The following is a 23,301-nucleotide window of genomic DNA, read 5'->3' on the forward strand; positions in this document are numbered from 1 at the left end:
GTAATTCATTATACTGATTATATAGCTCATTTTATCTACCTGTCTAAACAAAAAAGTCATTCAAGTTGTTTAGTGATCATATTCAGGACTTTTAATTTCAGTCTTTCTTGTCAGAATTGGGAGAAAAAAATATTTTTTCCATTCTGAGAAAGTTATAAGAGCAACTGGAAATGATTCTTTAATGTTTTCAAGATTTGTTAACAGCAATCCTAAATACTTTTAAAGCTGTGGCAAGAATGTGTGCAATTCCAAGTAAAAAGATATAGCAGCTTTAAAAGCTGGTATAACAGCCATGGGCATACTGAATCATGCACAATTACATTGCATATATTTGCATCCAGTTAAAAAAAAAGATCACTAAAATTTTACAATTTCACACATCAGAACACAAACCTGGAGAGATTTCAGGTGACAACCTGAGATTTCAGAGGTGTTATTGTTGTTATTTGGCACCTGTGTAAGTATAGAGATGATTTGGCATCCCTAAGGAATTCTACATTCGTCAGATGCACGTATATCAAACACTCTGATTAAGAAATCAAAGAGATCCACAAAGATTCCATAGTTGCTTTGGGATGAGGGGAAAAAGAATTGAATATAAATTTCAACATCTAAAGGATTTTCTTTCCTTGGTAAAATATGGCATGTTCAATAATTTAATTTTGCTGTATTTACATTGTTTTGCTATTATTTATTTTAATTTGTATTCTGTTAATAATTTTCTATGTTAATGCTGGTTCCTGAATATTTATGGCTAAACTTTTAGACTTAATTGTGCTGTTTAATTCTTTTATACTATCTCCAAATGTTAGATTTCCTTGTTTACAGAATAGTTGATAATGATTCATAATGTGAACTAATTGACAGACAAAACTCTGTCTTCTATGTCATCATCTGGAAAAGGGGCTAGTCACATAACCAGGATACAATCTTTCCATAATGTAAAAAATATCGTAATGGCTTTTATAAAATGGAGAAATATAATGCTGATAATGTTGCTTCCATTTTCATCTATTAGATATTACTCTGCCATCCACTTTAGGAGTGACTGCTTACTGTGATTATAATAATGATGGTGATCCAGTAAGAGACAACGTGAGCTTTTCTGAAACCCAAGAGTTGAGTGGGGAAAGCATGGTGACACCTCAGTTCAATCAAATTTATCATGAATTATTAATCATCAATCAGAAGCTACAGGTAAAATATTAATAATGGTTTGGATATTGGTACATTTTCGTTTTATTTCCAATATCAGCAGATACTGCTATATTTTGTTTGTTCTTTTGTCTTTTATGATACAGCAAGAAAAATTAAGTCAGCAAGAGTATGCTTTGAAACTTCAAAAGAGAGAACGTTTCATAACTCAACGGGAAATCCAGCTTTGTAGGCATGAGGCTGCTTTGATCAAGATAAAGGGCGTTGAAGAGGAAGTTCATACAAAATTTCAAATTATGAAGGAGGTATCCCTACTTACAAAATTCTTATTAAATTTGAGAGAATTATTCTAACACACGGGCTACAGATATCAGAGAAAAATTGTGAATTTATGGATTTAAACTTTAATCTAGATTGCAGAAAATATGACTTCTGTAACAGAATCATCAGTGCTTGGAATACTTTACCTGACTCTGTGGTCTCTTCCCATAATCCTAAAAGTTTTATCCAAAAACTTTCTACTATTGACCTCACCCCATTCCTAAGAGGACCATAAGGGGCGTGCATAAGCGCACAAACGTGCCTACCGTTCCTGTCCTATTGTTTTTCTTTTCTTCTTCCTATATATATGCTTATACCTCCTTATATTTACTCATATATGTGTTTATATACTATAGAATCTTTTGTATGATACCTACATATATTGTTGTGACAAAAAAATAAAAATAAAAATAAATATAAATTTATAGAGCTGCGGTGGCACAGTGGTTAAAATGTAGTACTGCAGGCTACTTCTGCTGACAGCCAGCTGCCTGCAATTTGGCAAATCGAATCTCACCAGGCTCAAGGTTGACTCAGCCTTCCATCCTTCTGAGGTGGGTAAAATGAGGACCCAGATTGTTGGGGGCAATATGCTGACTCTGTAAACCGCTTAGAGAAGGCTGTAAAACACTGTAAAATGGTATATAAGTCTAAGTACTATTGCTATTTATCTTTCCTATGGACATAAGAGAAAGTGTCCTTAGATATCAGCATTGCCCAGGCAGTTGTGAAAGCAGTGCAGCTGGGGATTTGGGCCCCATTGTAATATATCAGTTCTCTACTCCTTAAGAAATCCTTTTCCTGGGTAATTTACAGAAAACATTAAATATAGGGCATCAGTAGTAGAAGTGGACTGAAAAACATATCTGGGTAATCGGGATATAGAGGTACTAAATAAGATATTATGGGGAGAGCAAATAAAATACTTTCCTGTTAGCAAGATTAGGATTGATGGTAAAGCTTATACGGCCATGGTAGTTGTGTGTATGCTCATGTATATCTATAGAGTGTAATATATCTAAGATGCATGCATAAGAGTTTAATTTTACTGTTTTACTTAATTAAACTTACTGATTCTTTTAGTATACTGTAATTATGTGGTTTGGTTTGGTTTTCTTTTTTCTTTCCTTCGGTGGTCTCAGCCAGTTTTTCTGCCCTGCACTAGGAAGCATTGTATTTTAGAATGTTGACAGAAAGGTTACACAAAGAAAATTAAGTTTTGTCATCCTTTAGAATGTTTATCTTTTTGTTTTTTGATTTTGAGATTATTGGATTTTTATTTGAGAAAGCAAGCTCAGGGTGGTACAATTTACTTTCTTATAGCATTTATATCATGTCTGTCTTACATACAGAGACGGTCTTTGATTTACAGTGTTTTTTTAAAACTGGTAAATTCTATTTTAAAACTTCTTATTTTGGTTTGCAGCAACATGCAGCTGAAATAAAGCAGTTGTCCAATGTCTTGAAAGAAAAAATAAAGGAGAACAAAAGGCTGAAGACATCATTTGAAACATTAAAGGAGCTGAATGACACCTTAAAAAAACAGGCAATTAACAGTTTTAACAGAATCATTAATCTGGTGTTAATAAATGCTATAAATAGAAGGTTATTTTTAATATAAAGTATTAATATGTTACAACAATGACAGTGACAAATATCTACAGATTTTACAATTGTCATTATTAGTCAAGCTTAGCGAAGGCCCCAAGATTTCTCCCCTGAGTTTCCAACAGATATTGACTTCCCTATGCCATACCTTAAACTGTCTCTAACCCCAGAAGGCCCTTTCCTATGGCACGTCATGCACTCCCCTCCCCTCCCCTCCCCTCCGGCATCCTTGAAGGTCAAAATAGAAACTCTCCATCCTTGGAGCAGCAGTGCCCTTGTGACTTTGACATATAGAGACAACAGAATGTATACTTCTCCAGTGCTTGTACATTACGGGTGGTCATGTTAGTGTCATCCTGCCACTATTATATAAATACTTTCAGCACAAGGATAATTTTATCCTATTCCATTGTTTTTAGATGCTAACTTTGCTACAACAGACAGCCATTGCCAGGTTCTTTTCTGTGCACTAAACATTTGTCTGATGATTAACTCTGGGTGGTATCTAGGGCTCAGCTTTATTAATTACATTCAGGTTGTATCTGGTCTGCCATATTGGGGTGCTCTGTCACTAACAAGTATGGCCTTTCATGTGCTAACATTTAATGCCTTCTTGTGTTCTCTTAATGTTTTCACCTCTCCTTCCTTTCACTTTTGATGCCTTTTATACCTTTTGTGTCTCATATATTTTGGTTTAGACAATGCATATTTTTATATTTTCTACATTTTTGCTTTTTAAAATACCTTTTAGATTTTTCACTTTTTACATATGTATACCTTTTATGTCTCATATGTGTATATATCTTTTCACTTTAGTTTTAAAAGATGCTCTTAGGTGTACCCACCCCCTTATGTTAGTCTATGACTATAATAAAAAATTGTTTGATTTATTGTGGCAATATAACATTGGAAATATGAAAATATGTGTGGAATAGTCTTTAACCACAGTGCTGAAGAATAAAATCCTTGACAGTTTCGATAAAACATACCATTAGATAAATGTGCTTTGAATATATTTAGGATTGAAATCAGAATTTCTTGGTAGCAGAATTTTGATCTCCATACTGATGGGAAATGTAGCTAGGGGATTTAAAACTCTGGACTAACTGCCTATGTGAAGTATAGAACTATAGATTAGTTTTTTATCATGTCAGAAAGAAAAACTATACATAATCAGTGCTTTCATTTAGGATTCATTTCTTAGGAAGCAGAAGATTTAATATAATAGAAATATTTAATTTTAAGCTTTGGTTCAACATTTTCTCTCTATTTTTAGTTAAGTGATGTGACTGAGCAAAACAAGAAGCTTGAAGTCCAGTCTCGAAAAGTACAGGCTCGTTTAGAGAATTTGCAGGTAATACTGAATCTTGGCTTTTGTTATCTTTGTCCTCTGCCCACTCCAACCATCAGAAATCTTGCATATCGTCTCTCTAACCTATTTCAGAGAAAGCATGAATTTTTATCAGTACAGAGATCTAAAGAAGCCACATTCCAAGACCGTAAATCTGTGAAGTTAGAAAGAGCAATAGCACCAGCAAAGGCCTATAAAGTAAGTAAGGCAAATTCTATAAATCACTCAATGCCCCAACTCAGAACTTTAAAGTCAGAAATTCTGACTTATTTTATGTGAGAGTGGAAAAGGCAGCTGTGCATATAAAATATACAATTGTCCTTTTTATACTATATATGAGATGCCTTTTGGACACTAAATATTTGTATGCAGAAGATATTGAGTTAAATTCATTTGTATTCTTGAAGGTAATCAGTGAGTTCTCAATTCCTAATGATCATTTTTTTCAAAAACTGTGAAATATGTTTTTTTTAATAAGCTAAGATATATTATAAGGAAAAAATTTTTTAAAAAATCACTGACTAAAAAAATTTGAAATTAAAATCTTTGCATACATTTATTAATTTGTAGAATATGCTTAAATTACAGAATGCCTTTTGCAAATATGAAGATTGTATCTATAAATGCCTCTGCCTCTAGCAACCAAGTCCCAACCAACATTAAACTAATGCATGAAAAGAAATGGAAAGCTTCACAAATGGTTCAGCAGTGAGCAGGGAATGAGATAAAGATGTGTGATGGTTAAAAACGCAACTAATGCTTGTGGTTACACTAGCGGTGTGTTGGTTTGGAAGTTAATATCTGTATAGTTTTGTGTTGATGCCTGGCACCTCAAATGATTTTCAGGGAATGCTAGACTAATTATATGATGCAATTAAGAGTATAAATATGAAAAACTAGATATCAAAGACCTAGATAAATGTGCTTGACAAGGGAATAGAGGGAATGATTGCTCATTGGTGATGAAAAATTAGAGCAGGTACATGAATGTAAGTTCCTTGGGAGACTGTATTAAAGATAATAAAATGGGTGGTAGAATTTGTGACATGCAGATACTGGTAAAACAGTAGTAAATAGTTTGTGGTGTGTTGCAAGAAATAAGCATTTCTCTCCCCTTTAGTGTATAGAAGATTGGGTATGTCAGAAGAAATATAAATATAAGTTGAGGAATATTATAAATAGCAAGCAAAAAGAATTAAAGTATGAAATTAAAAAGAAGCAATGGCTCAATCTGATGTGCGAATTCTACTTTATTGTAAAGCTGTATTGACAAAATCTTGCAGGTCTAAAAGTGCTATCCTTCCTCTAGTTTTTCCCACATACCATCACAAGTTCTTATACACTGACCTGCTTGCCTGGGGCTCCTGCCTCTTCCCTCTTTAAGATTTTATAATCCTGGAATTACAATGGCGATTGGGATTGTTGGAATTACTGTCACTAATCACACTTAATGACTGTATTACTTAGCAACAGAAATTCTGCTCCCAATTGCCATCATAAGTACAAGTACTGGTAGCAGCTGCTCACAGGAAAAGAAGGGCCAGTTGTAGCTATATAATACTTTCAGTATTACAGGATGTATTATCCAGGCATATGAAGTTGGAAGAACATTTCCCTTCCTTCTCACTTTCTTACCAGTACCAGCCATGATTTTCATGCACTTTGGGAACAGGTGACCCAGATTGGGTATGTGTTGCACAGCCAAACATTCAAATTGGCACGTCCTGCCAATATAATCTTACAGTAAAGATATTTTCAATTCTTTCTGTATTTTATTTTTTTGCAGTTACCACTTAATCCACATGTCTATAACTTGTTAACGGTACTAATGGACTGGATCTCAGAGCAGCACCTATGCAAATTGATTGTTGATGAAGACAAAGAAAATATTCCCAAGCTAACAGGCACACTTGTTTCCAGCAGAAACTGTATAAAGGAGAAATGTGTCAAGGTAGAATTTTTTCCAACTTAATGTAATAAAAAGGTACATTGGTATCATTTGTATGTTCAGTACTGGTACATTAAAGTGGTCTGGTGATTAAATAGAATGATTTGATATTATAGATCCCAAGCTCTTTTCATTTTACTTTCATTAGAAAGCCTATTATCTAAAACAAGGGATCCATGTTTATGGGTGTAACTTCAGATGAATGTTTGGTATACAGGTATGTTTCATGATATGTAACTAACATACCTGGTTCCTTGTTATTTCAATTTCATCCATCCAGCTTGGATAAATTAATTCTGATGTGGTTATCATTTAATAATTTTTTAAACCAGAGATAAGAGTTACTTAGGATAGAAGATTACAAAACAAAAGTGCTCATGTATGTCTGTTAGCTACAGTGCTAAACATGCTTGCCTGAAAGTAACCCAATTGGTTGCAGTGGAACTTGTTTCTAATTCAGCATGCATAGCCTTGGACCATCCATTCCACACAGGCCCAAGTAAACTGCTTCCTGTGTTCTTCTGTAATTATCACTGCATTGTGATAATGCCAGAAGAATGAGTTTTATAAGGTTTTTTTTAAAAAGAGATTGATTTCTCAATCTGCATACCGAAAATATTTAAAACCTGTTAATGGCATCATAATGCCAAATATACTATCTCTCAGAAAATTAAGTGTTAACTACAGTACAGATTTTAGTAATAGGATTCGGTTAACATTACGATCCACCTTGTATTCCTAGTACAGGAATCTCAAAGAGGATGTAAAACTTCCCTGCATGAGGAATAACCTCATTCCATAATGATAGTGCTATATCACTAGCCATCGTAAACAAATCCAGATCTAAATGGCATTCATTATGTAAAATACTGACTGGCCAAAAGATTATATGCTATTTATGCCCCTACAATGTTGTCCTGAATAGCAGTTTGTAGCCAAGATAAGTGATAGCTGATCTTGGCTGATCTCAGAAAGTCCAGGTTAATTCTTCGATGGGTGACCATAGCCAAATTTCAGGGCTCAAGGCAATGGCAAACCATTAGGTTAGAATTTGCTAGTAAAAGTAGACTCTTATTAGATTGATATAATTTAAACTGGAATATTTACTGAAAAAGACAGAATTAACCATTTTTAGGAAATTCGTTACTGCTTGAATAAAATTAAAGTATTTAAAGTTCAAACATGGAAACATGAACTCTTTTTTTTTTTTTTGGCTAATCAAATTCCACCTGGATCAGCCAAACAGAAGGGTTGGGAGCAGGGGTGAAATGTAAAATTTGTTACTACCGGTTCTGTGGGCATGGCTTGGGGGGGGGGTGGTAATCGGACTGGGTGGGCGTGGCCAACTTTTTTTTTTACTTTTAAAAGCATTTTTTCTACAAGCTTTTCTGCCAAAGAGGTTGTAAAAAATGCTTTTAAAAGGTTCTGGCAATCAGGCAATTCAGCTGGGATCATCAGAACCCTTTAAAAGCATGTTTTCTACAAGCTCTTTGGCCAAAGAGGTTGTAAAAAAATGCTTTTAAAAGCCTGTGATGATCAGGCAACTCAGCTGGGATCGCCAGAGGGGGAAAAAGCTTTTAAAGAGTTCTGACGATCCCAGCTGAGCCACGTGATTATCAGAGGCTTTTTTTTTTACTTTTAAAAGAATTTTTCAGCCGAAGAAAAAATCCTTTTAAAAGTTTAAAAAAAAAACCCTCTGATGATCGTGCAGCTTAGCTGGGGCAGGGGGACAGGGATTTTTGTTACTGGTTCTCTGAACTACCCGCCATCATCGCTATTGGATCGGGCGAACCGGGAGCATTTCACCCCTGGTTGGGAGGGCTGGAGAACTCCAACCTGGTTTTGGAAGGTTTGCAAGGAAAAAAGCAGGAAAAATTAGTGCAAAAAAGATAAACATTGCATTTCTCTAATTCATAGTTTGAGATATGTTTCTGCATATTAATATTTAACTTGATAATTTTAATTTTTATAAGAACCAGCTTCCAAATACAATCTATTTATAAGACTATAATTTGGAAAATAATTACAATTTTCTGTTTGTGTTTTGCAGCTTTTGCCTCTAGTTGTGGAACAACTTCAATGGTTGCCCTTTGTGAATCCTAACCTGCACTTTCCTGTGGTTAAGTGTATTTACTGGGCTGTAAGGCAGTTAAATGGAAATACCCAGGTAAAATACGTTTTCATGCAGAAAATGTGCTTTTCACTAAGGATCTCTCTCTGAACAAAACAAAACTCACTTTTTATGGCACTGCTTAATCTACATTTTAACCTGCTTCTAGACGTAATGGGCGGCACATAAATCAAATAAATAAATAATAAAATGGTTAAATATCATGTAATCATAGGTAAATCATTTTAATATTAATGTAGTTATATTCCACAATTTTTCTTGTAAGATCCAGTTCTTTTGTGAATCCATCTTCAGAGACCACTAGAATTATAGATCTGAATACATTATTTTGTAAAATTTCAGTTCTCTTTATACAATTTATATAATTTTTTTACTGGCCTCAAGCTAGTGTGATCTTTCTGTTTTTCTGCTTTGATGCAAATTCTTATCAATCTTATAATTAATCATTATGGAACAATGCATCTTCATTACAGATTTGTAATGGGCAGAAATTAGAGCATTTCCAAAATCAAACCTACATTCTGAACTGTTAAGCCTTCAGTTTTAATTCTGAATATAAATATAGTGTCAAACATATTAAATGGTTTATTAAGTATTAATAAATACAATAAATACATTAAGTATTTATCTTCTGAGATCACTGGTTTGGAAGTACATTGCATATTTTAAATGGTCAGATTCCAATGTTGATAATATTTGTCTATAATATTTATATTACAGTAAAATGTATATAGAATAAATATATTATGACAATACATAACACAGAATACTATAATCATGTCCCACTTTTTATTGCTAAATAGCATACAGCAATGACCTCAACCATGAGACGGCTGGGTGAAGATTTATTTAAAGGTGTTGTCCCTAAGGAAAGTCAACACAATTCTTCTGAACATGCTACTGATTCCAAGCCCAAGGCTGCATCTTTCTTTAAAAGTTGTAATTTATCTTTACGAGTTGTATCAACTTTAATTATAATCAAAGTGGTCACACAAGGTAAGCTTTATAAATATTTTTGAAAATATTAAACACTGGAACCTAGGAAATTGGTTAGTGTTTTTAGAAAACTTTTTTAAAGTTGTTGGTTCCTACAAGTAATATTTTAAATATTTACGATACAGAAGCAAGTATTTTTCCTACAGTGTTGGTAGAGGCTATCCTTTATTAGGTTTGCTCCTCTCACTTGCTGCTTTAGGCAGGACCACAAAATTCTTAGATTTCACTCACCACTGGTTAGGATCCTATTTTTATTTGTAGAATTCTTTGAAAGTTACATTCTTCAATGGTTTCAGCAAGATCCATGATGGAAACCAAGGGCAGAAACTGCCTCTCTCCAGAGACATATTTGAATATCTTCTGACGGTTGTGATCTCATTAGGCAAAGGGATTCCAGTTGCTTTCATTCCAGTTGTTGCATACATTATCCATCTTCCTTTTCCTTCTTGGAGGTATCTCACAGAGTGGCATCAGAGTATACATCAACTCAATTTACATCTTGGCAACTTAGAACCACCCTTCTTTATGTTGTACATGCAAAGACTCCTATAAACTATTATCCTGAACCATCCTGGAAATACTGGCTATAATATATGCATTTCCTGTTATCTCAATCTCTAATGACCATAAATGGTAGTTTGGTTGACCATAGAATACTTTTTCTTGTCATCAGAAGATTAGGATCTGCAAAATGACACACTACAGCATTTGAAATACTAAAGGAGTTTTTCAAGGATAGGACCAGAAATTAGTAGCCACAATATTAACAATATCAGTAACAATGTCTGCTTTTATAGGTTACATCTAAAGGATGTTTAATAAAGGAATGAAAGACATGAAATGGATCTTGTTTGATTCAGAAAAAAATACAATGAGAAATATTGGATAAAAAAGGGAAGGTATTTAAAGTGGAAAGTGATAAGAGAATAACCCCGATAAGGACTCTTTACTACATACAGATTATCCTTGACTTATGACCATAATTGGGCCCATAATTTCTACTGTAAATCAGTGGGATTTTAATTCCAGTCAGATTTAATTTTGCAACAGATTATAGGCAGTTGTTAAATCATGCAGGTTCTTAAACAGATCCAGCTCCCCCAATAGGCATTTTTGCTGAAAATTGGCAAAACAAAAACCCACCCTCAAAAATTGGCGAAGAAGGAAGGAAGCAGAATGCTGTGTTTATTCTATCATAAACACAAGCTGTTTGCCAAGCACCCAGTTGTAATCATGTGACTGTGGGGTGGTGCAAACAGGCTGAACCAACTGAACCAAAACTGAACCAGTTTGGTAATTGAACCAAAAGAACCCAGCTGAAATTTTACAAATTTAAAGGGAAATACAAACCAAGAGAATGGCCTGGATAATGTCTTTTTATTGGATTAATACGAAGCAGCAATGCAATGGGACAAAGAAGAATTGAAGAGAGATCAAACCCTATGACAATAATTGAATGGATTAAAGATTTAAAATTTTAACCAGTAAAAGGAAGAAATACAAAGTTGTTTTATTTCATCAAGGTTAAAATAAGACATGTTCTTATGAAATCCTGATGCAATCTTTACAGAATTTTTACTGATACCAGAATTGAAAAATTGATGTTTTATAGATTTGCTTATACATAAAGGATAAGGGGTGGGATCTGGGATGAAGAGATATCTGTTTAACCTTATAGAAAGTGAACAACTACGAAACCTGTTTATAGTCACTGTTATAGTCACTATTCAAAGTTACAAAGGCATTGAAAAAGGTGACTTCTGACTGTTTTAATACTTACAACCATCGCAACATCCCCATGGATCAAAATTTGGATCCTTTGCAACTGGCATTTATTTATGACAGTTGAGATGCCCTGGGGTCATGAGATCATCTTTGCAACCTTCCAACAAAGTCAGTGGGGAAGCCAGATTCACTTAACTGTGTTACCAGCAACAGCTGCAGTTGGCAAGAAAGATCGTAAAATGGGGCAAAATTCAATCAACAACTTCTTTGCTTAGCAACAGAAATTTTGGGCTCAATTGTGGCCGTAAATCAAGGGCTACCTGTACTGTACTTGCTTCGATTGGAAATTTTTATATATTTCTTTTTTCTTTATTTCACTTTTTTCTTTGTACTTTTTACTCCCTCTTTTTACTTTCCCTTCACTGAGTTTAGTTTGCTATTTTTATTTTTATTACTGTAATTAAAATCTTAAAACATTTTTAAAAAGAATCTGAATTTGAGGACTTGATAGGTTCAAATTTTGCAATTCAGGAGCCAACGGCTTAAGAGTTATGTGCAGATGAAGCTCAGAAAGAACAAGACCTTTGGGGTATATCCTGAAGTTCTACGAAAGTCATCAGTAATCACCCACCACTTGTAGAAGCCCAGCAACAGGTCCAGTCACTTGATTAGAGCCTGGGCAGGAAAAAGTCCCCAGCTTTCCCCAGCTTTCCCCAGTTGATCATACTGGAAGGGGCATAAGACTCAATCAAACTAGCAACTCTCAAGTTCATTCCAAGGGCAAATCTTCCTCCTCCTTCCTAGAGATGTTCACAGACAAAAATAATGGCATCCAGTGGAAGGGAGACTGGACTCTGATAAAAAAAAAGTATGCCTGGATCCTTACCATAGAAATCCACCAGCCGAGAAACCAAGAGTTCTAGTCCCAGTTTAAGCACAGTGTCATCTGGGTGACTTGATCCAGTCACTGTCTTTTAAGCCCTAGGAAGGAAACAGTGGTAAACCACTTCTGAAAATCTCATCCAGAAAACTGCAGGGGTTTGTCCAGGCAATCACTAGGAATCACTGCTGCCTCGAAGACCTCCCCATTCCTCATACACACACACATATACGGCTTATGAGAAAAATCTTCAATCATTAAGGTTGTGTTAATGAATTTGGAATGAGTGCTAGAAGCAATGCAGAATAAATGTTCTACAGTAGTAATCAAAATGTGACTAATAACTATTAAACCTTGAAAATACTTGGTTAACCCAATTCAAATTATTAGAAAAGGGAAAAAGAGAAACTAGACTTAATGAATAATACATTAAGTCAATACTATAAAATTATGTGTATTTCATATGGTAATATCAAATAAATTCCAAAATCCAACTTTTCAATTTTCACAAATTAAAAATTATAAATGTAAATTATAGTCTAAAATGATTTTGAAATGGATATGAACTCCAAATCAAATTTACTGTTCAAATATAAGTTATTCTAGAGATTGAAACTTCATTGCTATTTTAATAAGCTAATGCTGGGAGACCTCCCCACCTCCCTGCCCCAAGTTTGTTTCTCTCTAAGGAGCTGTATAACTTGCCCTTTCATTTGCAGCTGACTCTTGCTGTATAGAAAGGCAATTTCTTTTTGACTCAATTCTGGCAAAAAACAACAAGAAGTTAGGCTATTTAAACCTAGAGAAACTCGTGACTGTAATTGTTCTGGCTTTCATAAATCACACCCAAAGTTTCTGTCGGAGTTGCAGTGGATTAAGCAGTAGCAATGGTCTGACTTAGGTTTCCCACAGCCAGTCCAAATAATCTGCATGAGTTCAGGAGAAAAAGATGGAAGCTATTATTAGATCTTGCCTAAAGTCTAAGTTATATACATTCAAGCTGCTATAGACGTGTTTCTAGCTCTGAATTCTATGGTGAGCAGACCATATCTACCCAACGTTATTTCATCCTTCCTGATGCAAGTGTAAATGAAGCTGAACAGTCCCAATTGAGATTCAGCTTGATTCATGTGTTTTCCTTGCAAGTACATTCCGGATTGCTTTCACTTGTTTTATACTTGTTGTCAATGGCCTTCTTCAGGGCTAGGCAGCCTTGACTCCAATTGGCAAGGCTGAACCTATTTTTTCAATAACATTAAGAGTTTGGTTTTGAACTTGGCTTTTAACTTGATGGGTTCTTCAGCTGTGCATCTCCAAATGAATATGACAGATGTGCCCATATGGAACATTTTCTGCCCACTGAATGTCAGTCTTCAACTATGGCAGCCATGCTAAAGGATATACATCTGAAATGTACAGGAAGCCAAGTGCAACATAAACTTCTTAGAGATAAGGGAGATAGCATCATTTGATTTTCACTTTTCTATTTTCTATGCCATTTTCATAGAGGAGTTGAGCAAGGCAAAAACATTTTCAACAGAACACATCGAAAGTGCTCTGATTCAGCTCTACATTAGGGCACAAAACACTACATCAGCCCATTGAAATATTTCTGTGCTCCTATTAAACACCATGTCAGAGAGTTCAAATATCAGTGGAAACCCTGATTTTGAAAAAGACCAAGAATCTTCCTGTGCTTTTCTTAATTTTTCTGGTCAGGTCTGTACAAAATTTGTCAGGAGGGAGCAAGCTTTGTCAAAAGGAAGTTAGTAACTCCATTTTGGAGATTCTTGCTTTAGAGATAATCCAACCTTCCATAGATGTCCCACGGGTCTTTTTATCCTGTCAGGAACTTTTCGGCCAGATGCAGACTGCTTAAAGCTACGTGTACAGATGTTGGATTGTTCCCACTGTAGGATTTAAGTTATAATTCTATACAATCCAAATCACCTTAGCTTTTCTAAGGAGAGCCATGATGCTGACCTATTAAGTTATCTTGCCCAGAGTCACCTTGTAGGGGAGATGGGAAGCTTAAAAATAATAATAATAAAAAGCTCCCAGAAGCCATTAATGTAAAATATTTCATGCCTTTTTCCCTAAAGAGATTTGATTGAGATTTTATTCTATTTTATTGAGATTTAGTCAAAGGATGTATCCAAATACTTGGTACATAATGTATAGCTTTGGCCTCTATTTCCTTTTTTGTAAAGGAATTTAGAGATAGCCTTGGAGAAGGTTTGAAAGAATGGTTAAGGAGGGACCTATAGAAAAAATACATGACTAAATACTGAAGCACATATGAGAGAAACTCAACCCCACCATTTCATTTAGTATAAGGGGGGGGGAATAGAAAGAAACTTGGACATGCTTTCTAGTTTCTGTTATTAAGTAGCATTCCTGAAATCCCCCCCATGTATGTTTTTTGGGGTGGTTTACGTTGAAAGGTTGTTTGAAAGAGGTTTTTTATTAATCCTATAATCCTTCCAAAGAGGTTTTTGTAGGAACCTCAAATCTGTAAGTCACAGGTTTTCATCATGGAACCTACACTTCATGCTTAAATAATCTCTCAGTTCTCGCTTCAACAATTGCATCAAATATAACTCAGATTAATGCCTTAGAATCACAAATCTTCAGATCATATTTTGTTTCTTTTCTTCAATAAACGTAGATTTGGAGGTGATATAGCAGTCATCCATAGATGAATGGTTATATCATTCTGGCTTATTTGCTTTTTAGATTTCTATCCCACCTTTACCTCGGACATAATGCTCTCTCCTCCCAGTCTAGATTGGTTTGAGAGATTACCCAGTGAGCTGCTATGGCTGAAAGCCTCTGCTGGCTGTTCATCCATTGGGGGTCACAGACCGGTACTTTTTCCAACAATAGTTCTTTGGGACCCATGTATTGGTATCTAACTGGCCATATCTTTTATTCATTTAGCTGCTTTTGTTTCACTTGAAGCCTCTGTCAGAAGATCCTTCAATAGGTTGTCCATTCCTTCTAAAGTGTCTTTCTTCAGCCACTCTTCTTGATCTTAATGCAGGATACTTTATTATAACTCACTTAAGGACAACGAGAGTATTACTTACTGAAGCCAGCTTTCCGTATGGTAGATGGAGAGTGTGGTCAAGGGAATGTTGCTTATAGAATGGTTAGAGGATGGGGAATGGGAATATTTTCACTGTCTCCCCTTACGTTATAATTCTGATGGGGTTCTCTACTTTTCAAGTGCAGAACTGGAAGTGAGTCAGTCCTCCCACAGATGTATGTAGGATCTCCATGATCCTGCCTGTTAAAGCGAGAATGAGCAGTGACGGATGCCTTCAATCCATCATAGGAAAAAGAAAGCCTTACAATAAGCCAAAATTCCTTTCTTAGATGAAATTGTGAAATGTGTGTTCATTACAAATTAAATTAAATGTACTGATATATAATTAGTAAATAACTTGTTGCTTTAAAGATACAGTAGGGGGCACTCTAAGTAAGGTTTTACAGTTTCTGAGTTATATAATCTTGCAAGAAAATACTATTACATTATTAACCTACATACATATTACGGTATTTGAAATGTATCCAAAATAAGTGTAGCTTGCATTAAGATGCCAGAGTTTTTTTAGTGAAGATTTTACTGGGAGTAGCTATCTAGTGTTTTATGGTATTGATTTAAACATACTAATAACCTACACTGAACACCATGGTAATTTATTTATTTATTTACTTACTTATAAAAATACAGGATTTTGCTGTTATTTCTATTTTTCTTTTAATATTCAGATTGATGTTGGCAAGCTTCTATATAGATGATTTTTTGTTTCACCGAAGGTTAAATACAGCACAGTACAGCAATAAGTGAAAAATTTATAGTCATGAATTTCATGAGATGAGGGTTGGCATTTTTCAACCATCTAAACATCCTTTGATTTTTTTCCCCTACATCATTATATCCATTCCAAAGGACCAGCCACCTTGAAACAAAAACCAGAAAATCCTGGTGCAAATTTAAACTATTATATGTTTAATAGAGCATATTAGTTAACATATTGTTATATGTTTAATAGAGCAACCTAGTTGTTAAGGTGAAGGAGAGAAATAGACTATGGAATTATAATGCTACAAGAAATCTACAAAAAATTTCTATATTCCTTCATCTTGGAAGCTCCACTATCTACAATTTTGTTCTGATGCATTTTTTTCTCAGACAGAAGGACAACCTGAAGGCAACCCTCCCAAAACCATTCCTGTATGAGGATTACTAAACATCAATCACTTTAGTTTAGTGTTTTCAACCTTTGCAACTTGAAGATGTCTGGACTTCAACTCCCAGAATTTGCCTGCAATCTTGGGAGTGAAGTCCAAATATCTTCATGTTGTCATAGTTAAAAAACATTGCTTTAAATGGTCTGTGAACCAGGAGCATTCAGCAAAGGGTCCGTTAGGTCCTCCTCCTTTTAGGCTTCTTACCTGATTTTGTCCTTTAGACATTTTAAATTAAACATTAGCCTGCTGTCCCAAATTTTCTAGCTCTAGCTTCGATAAGGCATATGCTCGCACATTTCTTAAAATGAAAATTAAAAATTAAAAGCTTGGGGATGATAAAGAGTGGCTTGTTTGGGATGATGTCATCTTTGTCTGTCACATCGTAAAGGCTTCTTTCATCCAACTGTTTTATGAGAGGACTCAGAGTAGGCAATGTTTCCAATATGCCTACCCTGGGATTATAAATCGTTTCACATACAGAATGTTGGCTTAAAATGCGAGACCATTTGGGCCGATACTGTTCTGTGTGTCATAGAAGAATCCTTGTTGCTTTCCTGAAGTTGGAGTTACACTTCTTCACTAGATGAATTTTTCATTTGGTCAGTTCTAAATTTTGGAATATTTGGCCTTTCAAAACTTCTCCCATTATGAAGAAACCAAAAAAAAAATAATTGTGCTGTATAGTAACTAAATAACATCACCTTCAGTGGGCAAAGATTGTGTTACAATATATGATGGTTCTAATTTTAAAATAGCCTAAGTATGCTGTAAATATAAAATTTATATAGCTATTGAGGTTGTCGTTAATAAAACATATTAAGATTTTGTGAGTGTAATTTGCTTCGAGTCAGTTTTCTTAATATGGTACTGCTTGACACACATAATGAGCAAACATTCATTTAATAATCCATTTGGTAAGCAGTATAATTTAAAAAGTTTGATACAGCACATTGTGCAGGATTTTATGCACTTTAATGATAGCCTGTATGGATGCCTAGAAACAATGGTGTACATCTGTAATATTTAAATTTTAATAAATCTTTTAGCTGATTATTTGGCACAAGCCTTTGATTCACTTTGCATTGATCTGAAGACAGAGGAAGGGAAAGTCTTGTTTTTGGACTATCAAGCTGTGCCTATTATATTGACTCATCTAAGAATATCAAGGAAAGGCATCCTTTCCAATGCCATTGACAGTTTACTTCAGATGACAACAGAATCTAGTAAGTAATCAACGTTCTTTTCATACACTTTTTACATTGTTTAGTTGTTTTATATGTCCTCCATGTTTGATTTTGTGATAGTTGCACAGTAAGTTATTGCAAGGGAAGGATTACTATTATTTTTATTAGGCAGAATGGGAAATTCTGCAAAAGAAAATGTGTTTTCCCCTGCTGTAGTTCAGCATGATAGACAGCTAGTTTGAAAAAATGAATGCTTTTAAAAACATTTATACTTTATAGAAGGGATTTCAAGCCTTATGCCCATCGGATATTTGTGTATGAAATCGTGATGTATGGAAACATAATGTCAAACTAAATATTGTAGGGCTGACCTTTTCAACAAGCTCTGAGATCTCAGCATAGATTTGTTTACGTAAACACAAATTCTAGTACCCTGTTTCCCCCAAAATAAGACATCCCCTGATAATAAGCCCAATTGGGCTTTTGAGCGCATGGGCTAAAATAAGCTTCCCTCCGAAAATAAGCCCTCCCGGAAAATATTTAAACACAGAGTTGGAAATCAGGTAAGACAGCAAGAGGAGCCCCATCTTGCTCCATGCGCCCCAAAATAATAAGACCTCCCTGAAAATAAGGCCAAGCACTTATTTTGGGGTTCAAAAAATATAAAGACAGGGTCTTATTTTCAGGGAAACATGGTAATAAGATGCCTTTAATTCTTTCTGATTTCTAATGGTGATTGAATACTTAGTATGTGTAAGCTCTCTAGAAATAAACACATATATAGTGGGTTTACGTACAAGATTGTTTTGTGGATTGTTTCTTGTATTGGAATTATAACTAATGGCTTCTTAAATTGATACCTGGATGATTGAATTGTTTAACCATTCACATGTAAACACTTTTGTCCTGCAACTGTTGATTCCATTCTTCAGAACACCATGATTCCTGTTTATGTGGTCATATTTTAACATCAAATTAAGTAAGATCTCCAGATGTGCCTCCAGCCAAACAGAATAATCATGCTACATTTAAAACTCACAGTTAGCAGAATTAAAAGAAAGAACTCTGCATTCCTATACAAACAAGACAGCTTGATTTTCTACTGAGATAAATCACTGTTAAGGATTCATCCCACAATTTCTGCCTAGAGTGATTATTCCGTTTTATCTTAACCAGGAAATAATTGTCTTTTTTTATCTTTAGCCTCCTAATGTTAAGTGAGCTGTTTTGACACTTAATACATTATCGGGACTATGTTTCTTTTATGTCAGTTGCACAAAAAAATAAATGTGGTAGCTTTGAATTTAGCATTTTGCTAAATATCTACCACAGAGGATTTGCTTTATATATTACCAAATTTTGGCATTAAGTGGTAGTATATGTGAAATTATTAAACACAAGATAAGTAAATAAAGTTGCAGAGGAAAATAAAAGGAAAGGTGGGTACAGAGATACAGAGATAGTACATGATAAACTTCTCCTCAAATTAAAATCCTATGGCATTTCGGGACCTCTTCACAATTGGATAAATGCCTTCCTGTCAAACAGACAACAAGTGGTCAAAATTGGCAACGCTCTATCAAATCCTGTTCCTGTCAAAAGTGGTGTTCCCCAAGACAGTGTTCTTGGACCAACGCTTTTCATACTATACATAAATGATCTCTGTGACCTTATCTCAAGTTATTGTGTTCTCTTTGCTGACGATGTCAAACTATTTAATACCACTAACAATACTTCTACCCTTCAAGAAGACCTTGACTTTGTTTCCGATTGGTCTAAAACTTGACAACTCCAAATCTCAACCAGCAAATGCTCAGTCTTACCTATTGGAAAAAAGAACCCTATCAACAAGTACAAGCTTGATGGTCATTACCTTACTGACGACCCCCACCCTGTAAAAGATCTTGGAGTTTTCATATCAAATGACCTAAATGCCAAAGCCCACTGCAACTACATAGCAAAAAAGGCTCTAAGAGTTGTAAACCTAATTTTACGCAGCTTCTTTTCCAAAAACTCTACACTACTAACTAGAGCATACAAAACATTTGCCAGACCTATTCTTGAATACAGCTCATCCGTCTGGAACCCATACCACATCTCTGACATTAATACAATCGAACGCGTCCAGAAATATTTTACTAGAAGAGTTCTTCGCTCCACCGAAAACAACAAAATACCTTATACCACCAGACTTGAAATCCTGGGATTAGAAAACTTAGAACTCCGCCGACTTCGACATGACCTGTGTTTAACACACAAAATCATCTATTGCAATATCCTTCCCGTAAAAGACTACTTCAGCTTCAATCACAATAATACAAGAGCAAACAATATATTCAAACTTAATGTCAACCGCTTCAAACTTGATTGCAGAAAATATGACTTCTGTAACAGAGTTGTTAACGCTTGGAACTCATTACCTGACTCCATAGTCTCTATTCAAAATCCCAAAATCTTCAACCAAAAACTGTCTACTATTGACCTCACCCCATTCCTAAGAGGACTATAAGGGGCGTGCATAAGAGCACAAAAATGCCTACCGTTCCTGTCCTATTGTTCCCTTCATTATATCAAATTAACATAGCTGTTGCATACTTTTACTTATATATATATATATTTCTTTTATGATGTGTTATTTTTTTTATGTCGATGTTTGTGTATACTGTTGTGACAAAATGAAATTTAAAAAAAAGAGAAGAGTTGGCCTAGCCCTCTTTCATTCCACAAAATTGTCCCTGAAGCACTGCACCTTCATCACAAACAAGTTCTTCACCTATGACTTGACTTTTACCCTTGCAATTTAAATATTCTGTTCAGAAGAGAAGTACTGGAGCTACCTCAGAGTTTGTCCATATGTTTGTTTTGTGGAGGGACAACTGAGAATAAAACTTGTGTTAAAGTTTCTCAGAATAAGAGATTCTATGAGACTTTTATCTCTTACGGTTTGCTTCAACTTGACTTTCTATTCTAAATCCTAGTAGGAAAGGTTGGGGTAAATGAAATTCGATGGAAATAATTTTATTCTCTTCTCTCTGCTTCTTTGGAAGGTGAACAGCATAATCTTTCAGACCCAAAAGCAGTTCCCCTGCTAAGATCTATAACTAATTCAAAGTGCCACTGACAAATGGTTCAGCAGATAACAAGAACGGCTTGTTCAACGGCTGCTTTTTATTCAGGGTGCCTCTTGTTGAAAGGTTAAAAGAGTTGTAATCTATGTAGTTATCTAGAATTAAAACTAAACACCATGTAGCTGCAGATATCATTCTCTTAATTATTAAACCTCTGGCATGCATCTTTTTTGTTTCTCATCTATTCAAAAAGGAACCTACACATTACACAAACTTTTAAAAGGCTAAGAGTTGGTTTCTTGATTTTGTGAGTATGATTTCTCCTTCACATTATCTGTGTTCACTGCTGCAAGGGTTAATCCACCCCATACTTTATTCTTTTAAAGGGCAAGTGCAAACTTATCTTAAACAGAGGCATTTGAAGTTAGAGATGAAAAAAAAAACTTTATAGCTTATATAGGATAAATGGCATGCTTTTTTAAAAAGGTTTCCTGTCCCAGACTTTCCTTTCTCATCCTGTCTGTAACATTCCCTCTGAGGGGTTTGGATTGTCTTTTTCTTCTAATTTGAAGACAGAGGTCAGCCTATGACTAAAGCAATGCAGCTCCTTATAGTCCAAAACAGAAGTGAGTTGTTTGAACTCACACACGTTGGGATTTCACCCTCTGAGTGCACTAAAGTACTGTTGGCTTTGATTGAACTCTGCAACTTTATTCAGAAATAACACTAACAATGAATAAAACCAAAGCTAAACTTTGAAAACTTCAGTAATAGCAACCGACTGTAGGCATGCATGATTTAGATAAGATTTTTTAATGGATTTGATTGACCGATTATGTTGATTCTTAGGGACCATATAGATAGATAATTCAGGATAATCTATTTCCTTTGAAAATCTACACTCATATTGAAACCACCAATTGCATGGATAAGAAACATTTAAAGCACTTTATAAACTCATTAGACATTGGGACTTTTGCATGCTAATATTTAAAATGTTTTTAATTGGAGCAAGCCTAAAAGAAGCACAGTGGATGTTTATAGTGGTTTACTGGGTATATTATGAGCCACCTACAGTTATACATCTCGGTAGCATATAAATAAATAGGACTATAATATTGCTTCTACATTTAACGCCAAAAACCTTTCTTTTTCTCTTATGTGTTCATGGGATTTTGTTTTTCCTCTTATACAGGATGGCCTGCACTCAATTTTTTTCAGCATTTTGCTTACAAAGGCAGGATATAAATATATTGTTGTAGCATAATAAATTTGATAGCTGCAAGCTGCTTAAGAGGGGGAATAGAAACAAATAGTAAGAGAAAAACATTTCCTGCTAAAAATGAAACATCAGCTAGTTCCTTAAGAAATGAAATGTTCCTTCATTAAAAATAATATTGCAAAGATACCACTATATTGATGATTGTGTCAAAGAATATGCAAACACTGATGTTTCTGGTATTCTTGCCTTATTTATACTGTTGGGAAATTTCAGAACTAAAATGAGTTTCCACTTAATGCATATCAGAAATCCAACAAAATGAACAGTTAGATCAGCTCTGTGCTTGTTTGGTGAGAGGAAAGGAAGCAGTTGTGTTAAAGAAAGCAGTTGTAACCCAGAACTGTGCTAAACAAGGTAGCCATCTCTCCCACTATTAAGGAAGCTGAGGCATTCAGGCTTTTGTATGTTTCACATGCGCAGATTAATATAAAATATATTTTTTAAATCTTTAGGATTAAGATTTTCATGAATTATCATTGACCTGGTTTGTAAAATGTGTCCTGGTGAACTGCTGATCAGGACAGTGGGTCAGTGTTCTAAAGTCAAAAGTGAGGCACATGGATGGGAACTTTTTCAGGCCTCTTTTTCTTCAGCTGAAATATCAAAATCAGCATAGCAAAGTGGAGCTGGGCAGGTCAAGATAGTGGTGAAATAGTCTAAGAAACCATCACTTTAAAGGACAGGGATTAAAGATAGAGTTACCATACCATTGTTCTTTCAAAGACTTTGAGCAAGAGAGTATATTTTCCAGTATTCATTAAGGACCATGAAGCTTGAAAAGAATTGTAGAATTACTTACGCTGTAACATCATATCTCTCCCCCACTCCCCCCAACTAATTGTATGTATGAGTGATGGGCATGAGAGATTTGCTCTTTGAGAATTTAAATTCTTCTGGAATGGATTCTAATGATTTTCAAGCAAAAATTTGAATCAACACCACTTAATACAACACATCATCAGTTTTGTTGATCGCTGAAATTTGAACTTAGAAAGTTTGATAGATTGCTGAATCCCAGGTTGAAGGCGTTTGGATATAACATGCCTTACAATTATACACCAAATATGATTGCTGAGCTCCTTATATTTATTGAGCACTTTATTTTGCAGGGTATTTGAATCGTTTTCTGGAAACCTGTAGTAATGAACTCTTTTTCCGGACTTGTTCAGTGCTGCTTCGCAGTTCTAATCTTGATATTCAGCTCCTGGAGAAACTCAGCATTCTGCTCCAAAAACTTTCGAAAATCAAGTAAGCCTTTCAACCTTGAAATACTTTTCTTAGGATTGATATGTGTTTGTTGGAATTGATGCAACCCAAGATTTCAATAGCTTGGGAGATTTGTGGGGAAAGGAATAGGAAAAACATGGATGTAATAACTGAACTAGACAACAATCA

General features: G+C 34.9%; 1 protein-coding gene across 3 annotated transcripts in view; it reads left to right on the forward strand.

Moving 5' to 3' along the window:
* CCDC138 (coiled-coil domain containing 138) overlaps positions 1-23,301 on the forward strand; it is a 28,725-nt gene that overhangs the window by 3,034 nt on the left and 2,390 nt on the right. For 2 of the 3 annotated variants that reach the window (XM_058186493.1, XM_058186491.1), the window contains exons 5-14: positions 1,019-1,197; positions 1,302-1,460; positions 2,903-3,022; positions 4,361-4,438; positions 4,529-4,633; positions 6,222-6,386; positions 8,434-8,550; positions 9,318-9,510; positions 17,419-17,595; positions 23,016-23,154. In XM_058186493.1, the coding sequence (XP_058042476.1) occupies positions 1,135-1,197; positions 1,302-1,460; positions 2,903-3,022; positions 4,361-4,438; positions 4,529-4,633; positions 6,222-6,386; positions 8,434-8,550; positions 9,318-9,510; positions 17,419-17,595; positions 23,016-23,154 (1,316 nt within the window). In that variant the 5' untranslated portion in view covers positions 1,019-1,134. The remainder of the gene's footprint in view (positions 1-1,018; positions 1,198-1,301; positions 1,461-2,902; positions 3,023-4,360; positions 4,439-4,528; positions 4,634-6,221; positions 6,387-8,433; positions 8,551-9,317; positions 9,511-17,418; positions 17,596-23,015; positions 23,155-23,301) is intronic. The other variant, XM_058186492.1, reaches the window with a different exon arrangement.

Source organism: Ahaetulla prasina, chromosome 5 (genome assembly GCF_028640845.1).
Source record: "Ahaetulla prasina isolate Xishuangbanna chromosome 5, ASM2864084v1, whole genome shotgun sequence".
NCBI lineage: Eukaryota > Metazoa > Chordata > Lepidosauria > Squamata > Colubridae > Ahaetulla > Ahaetulla prasina.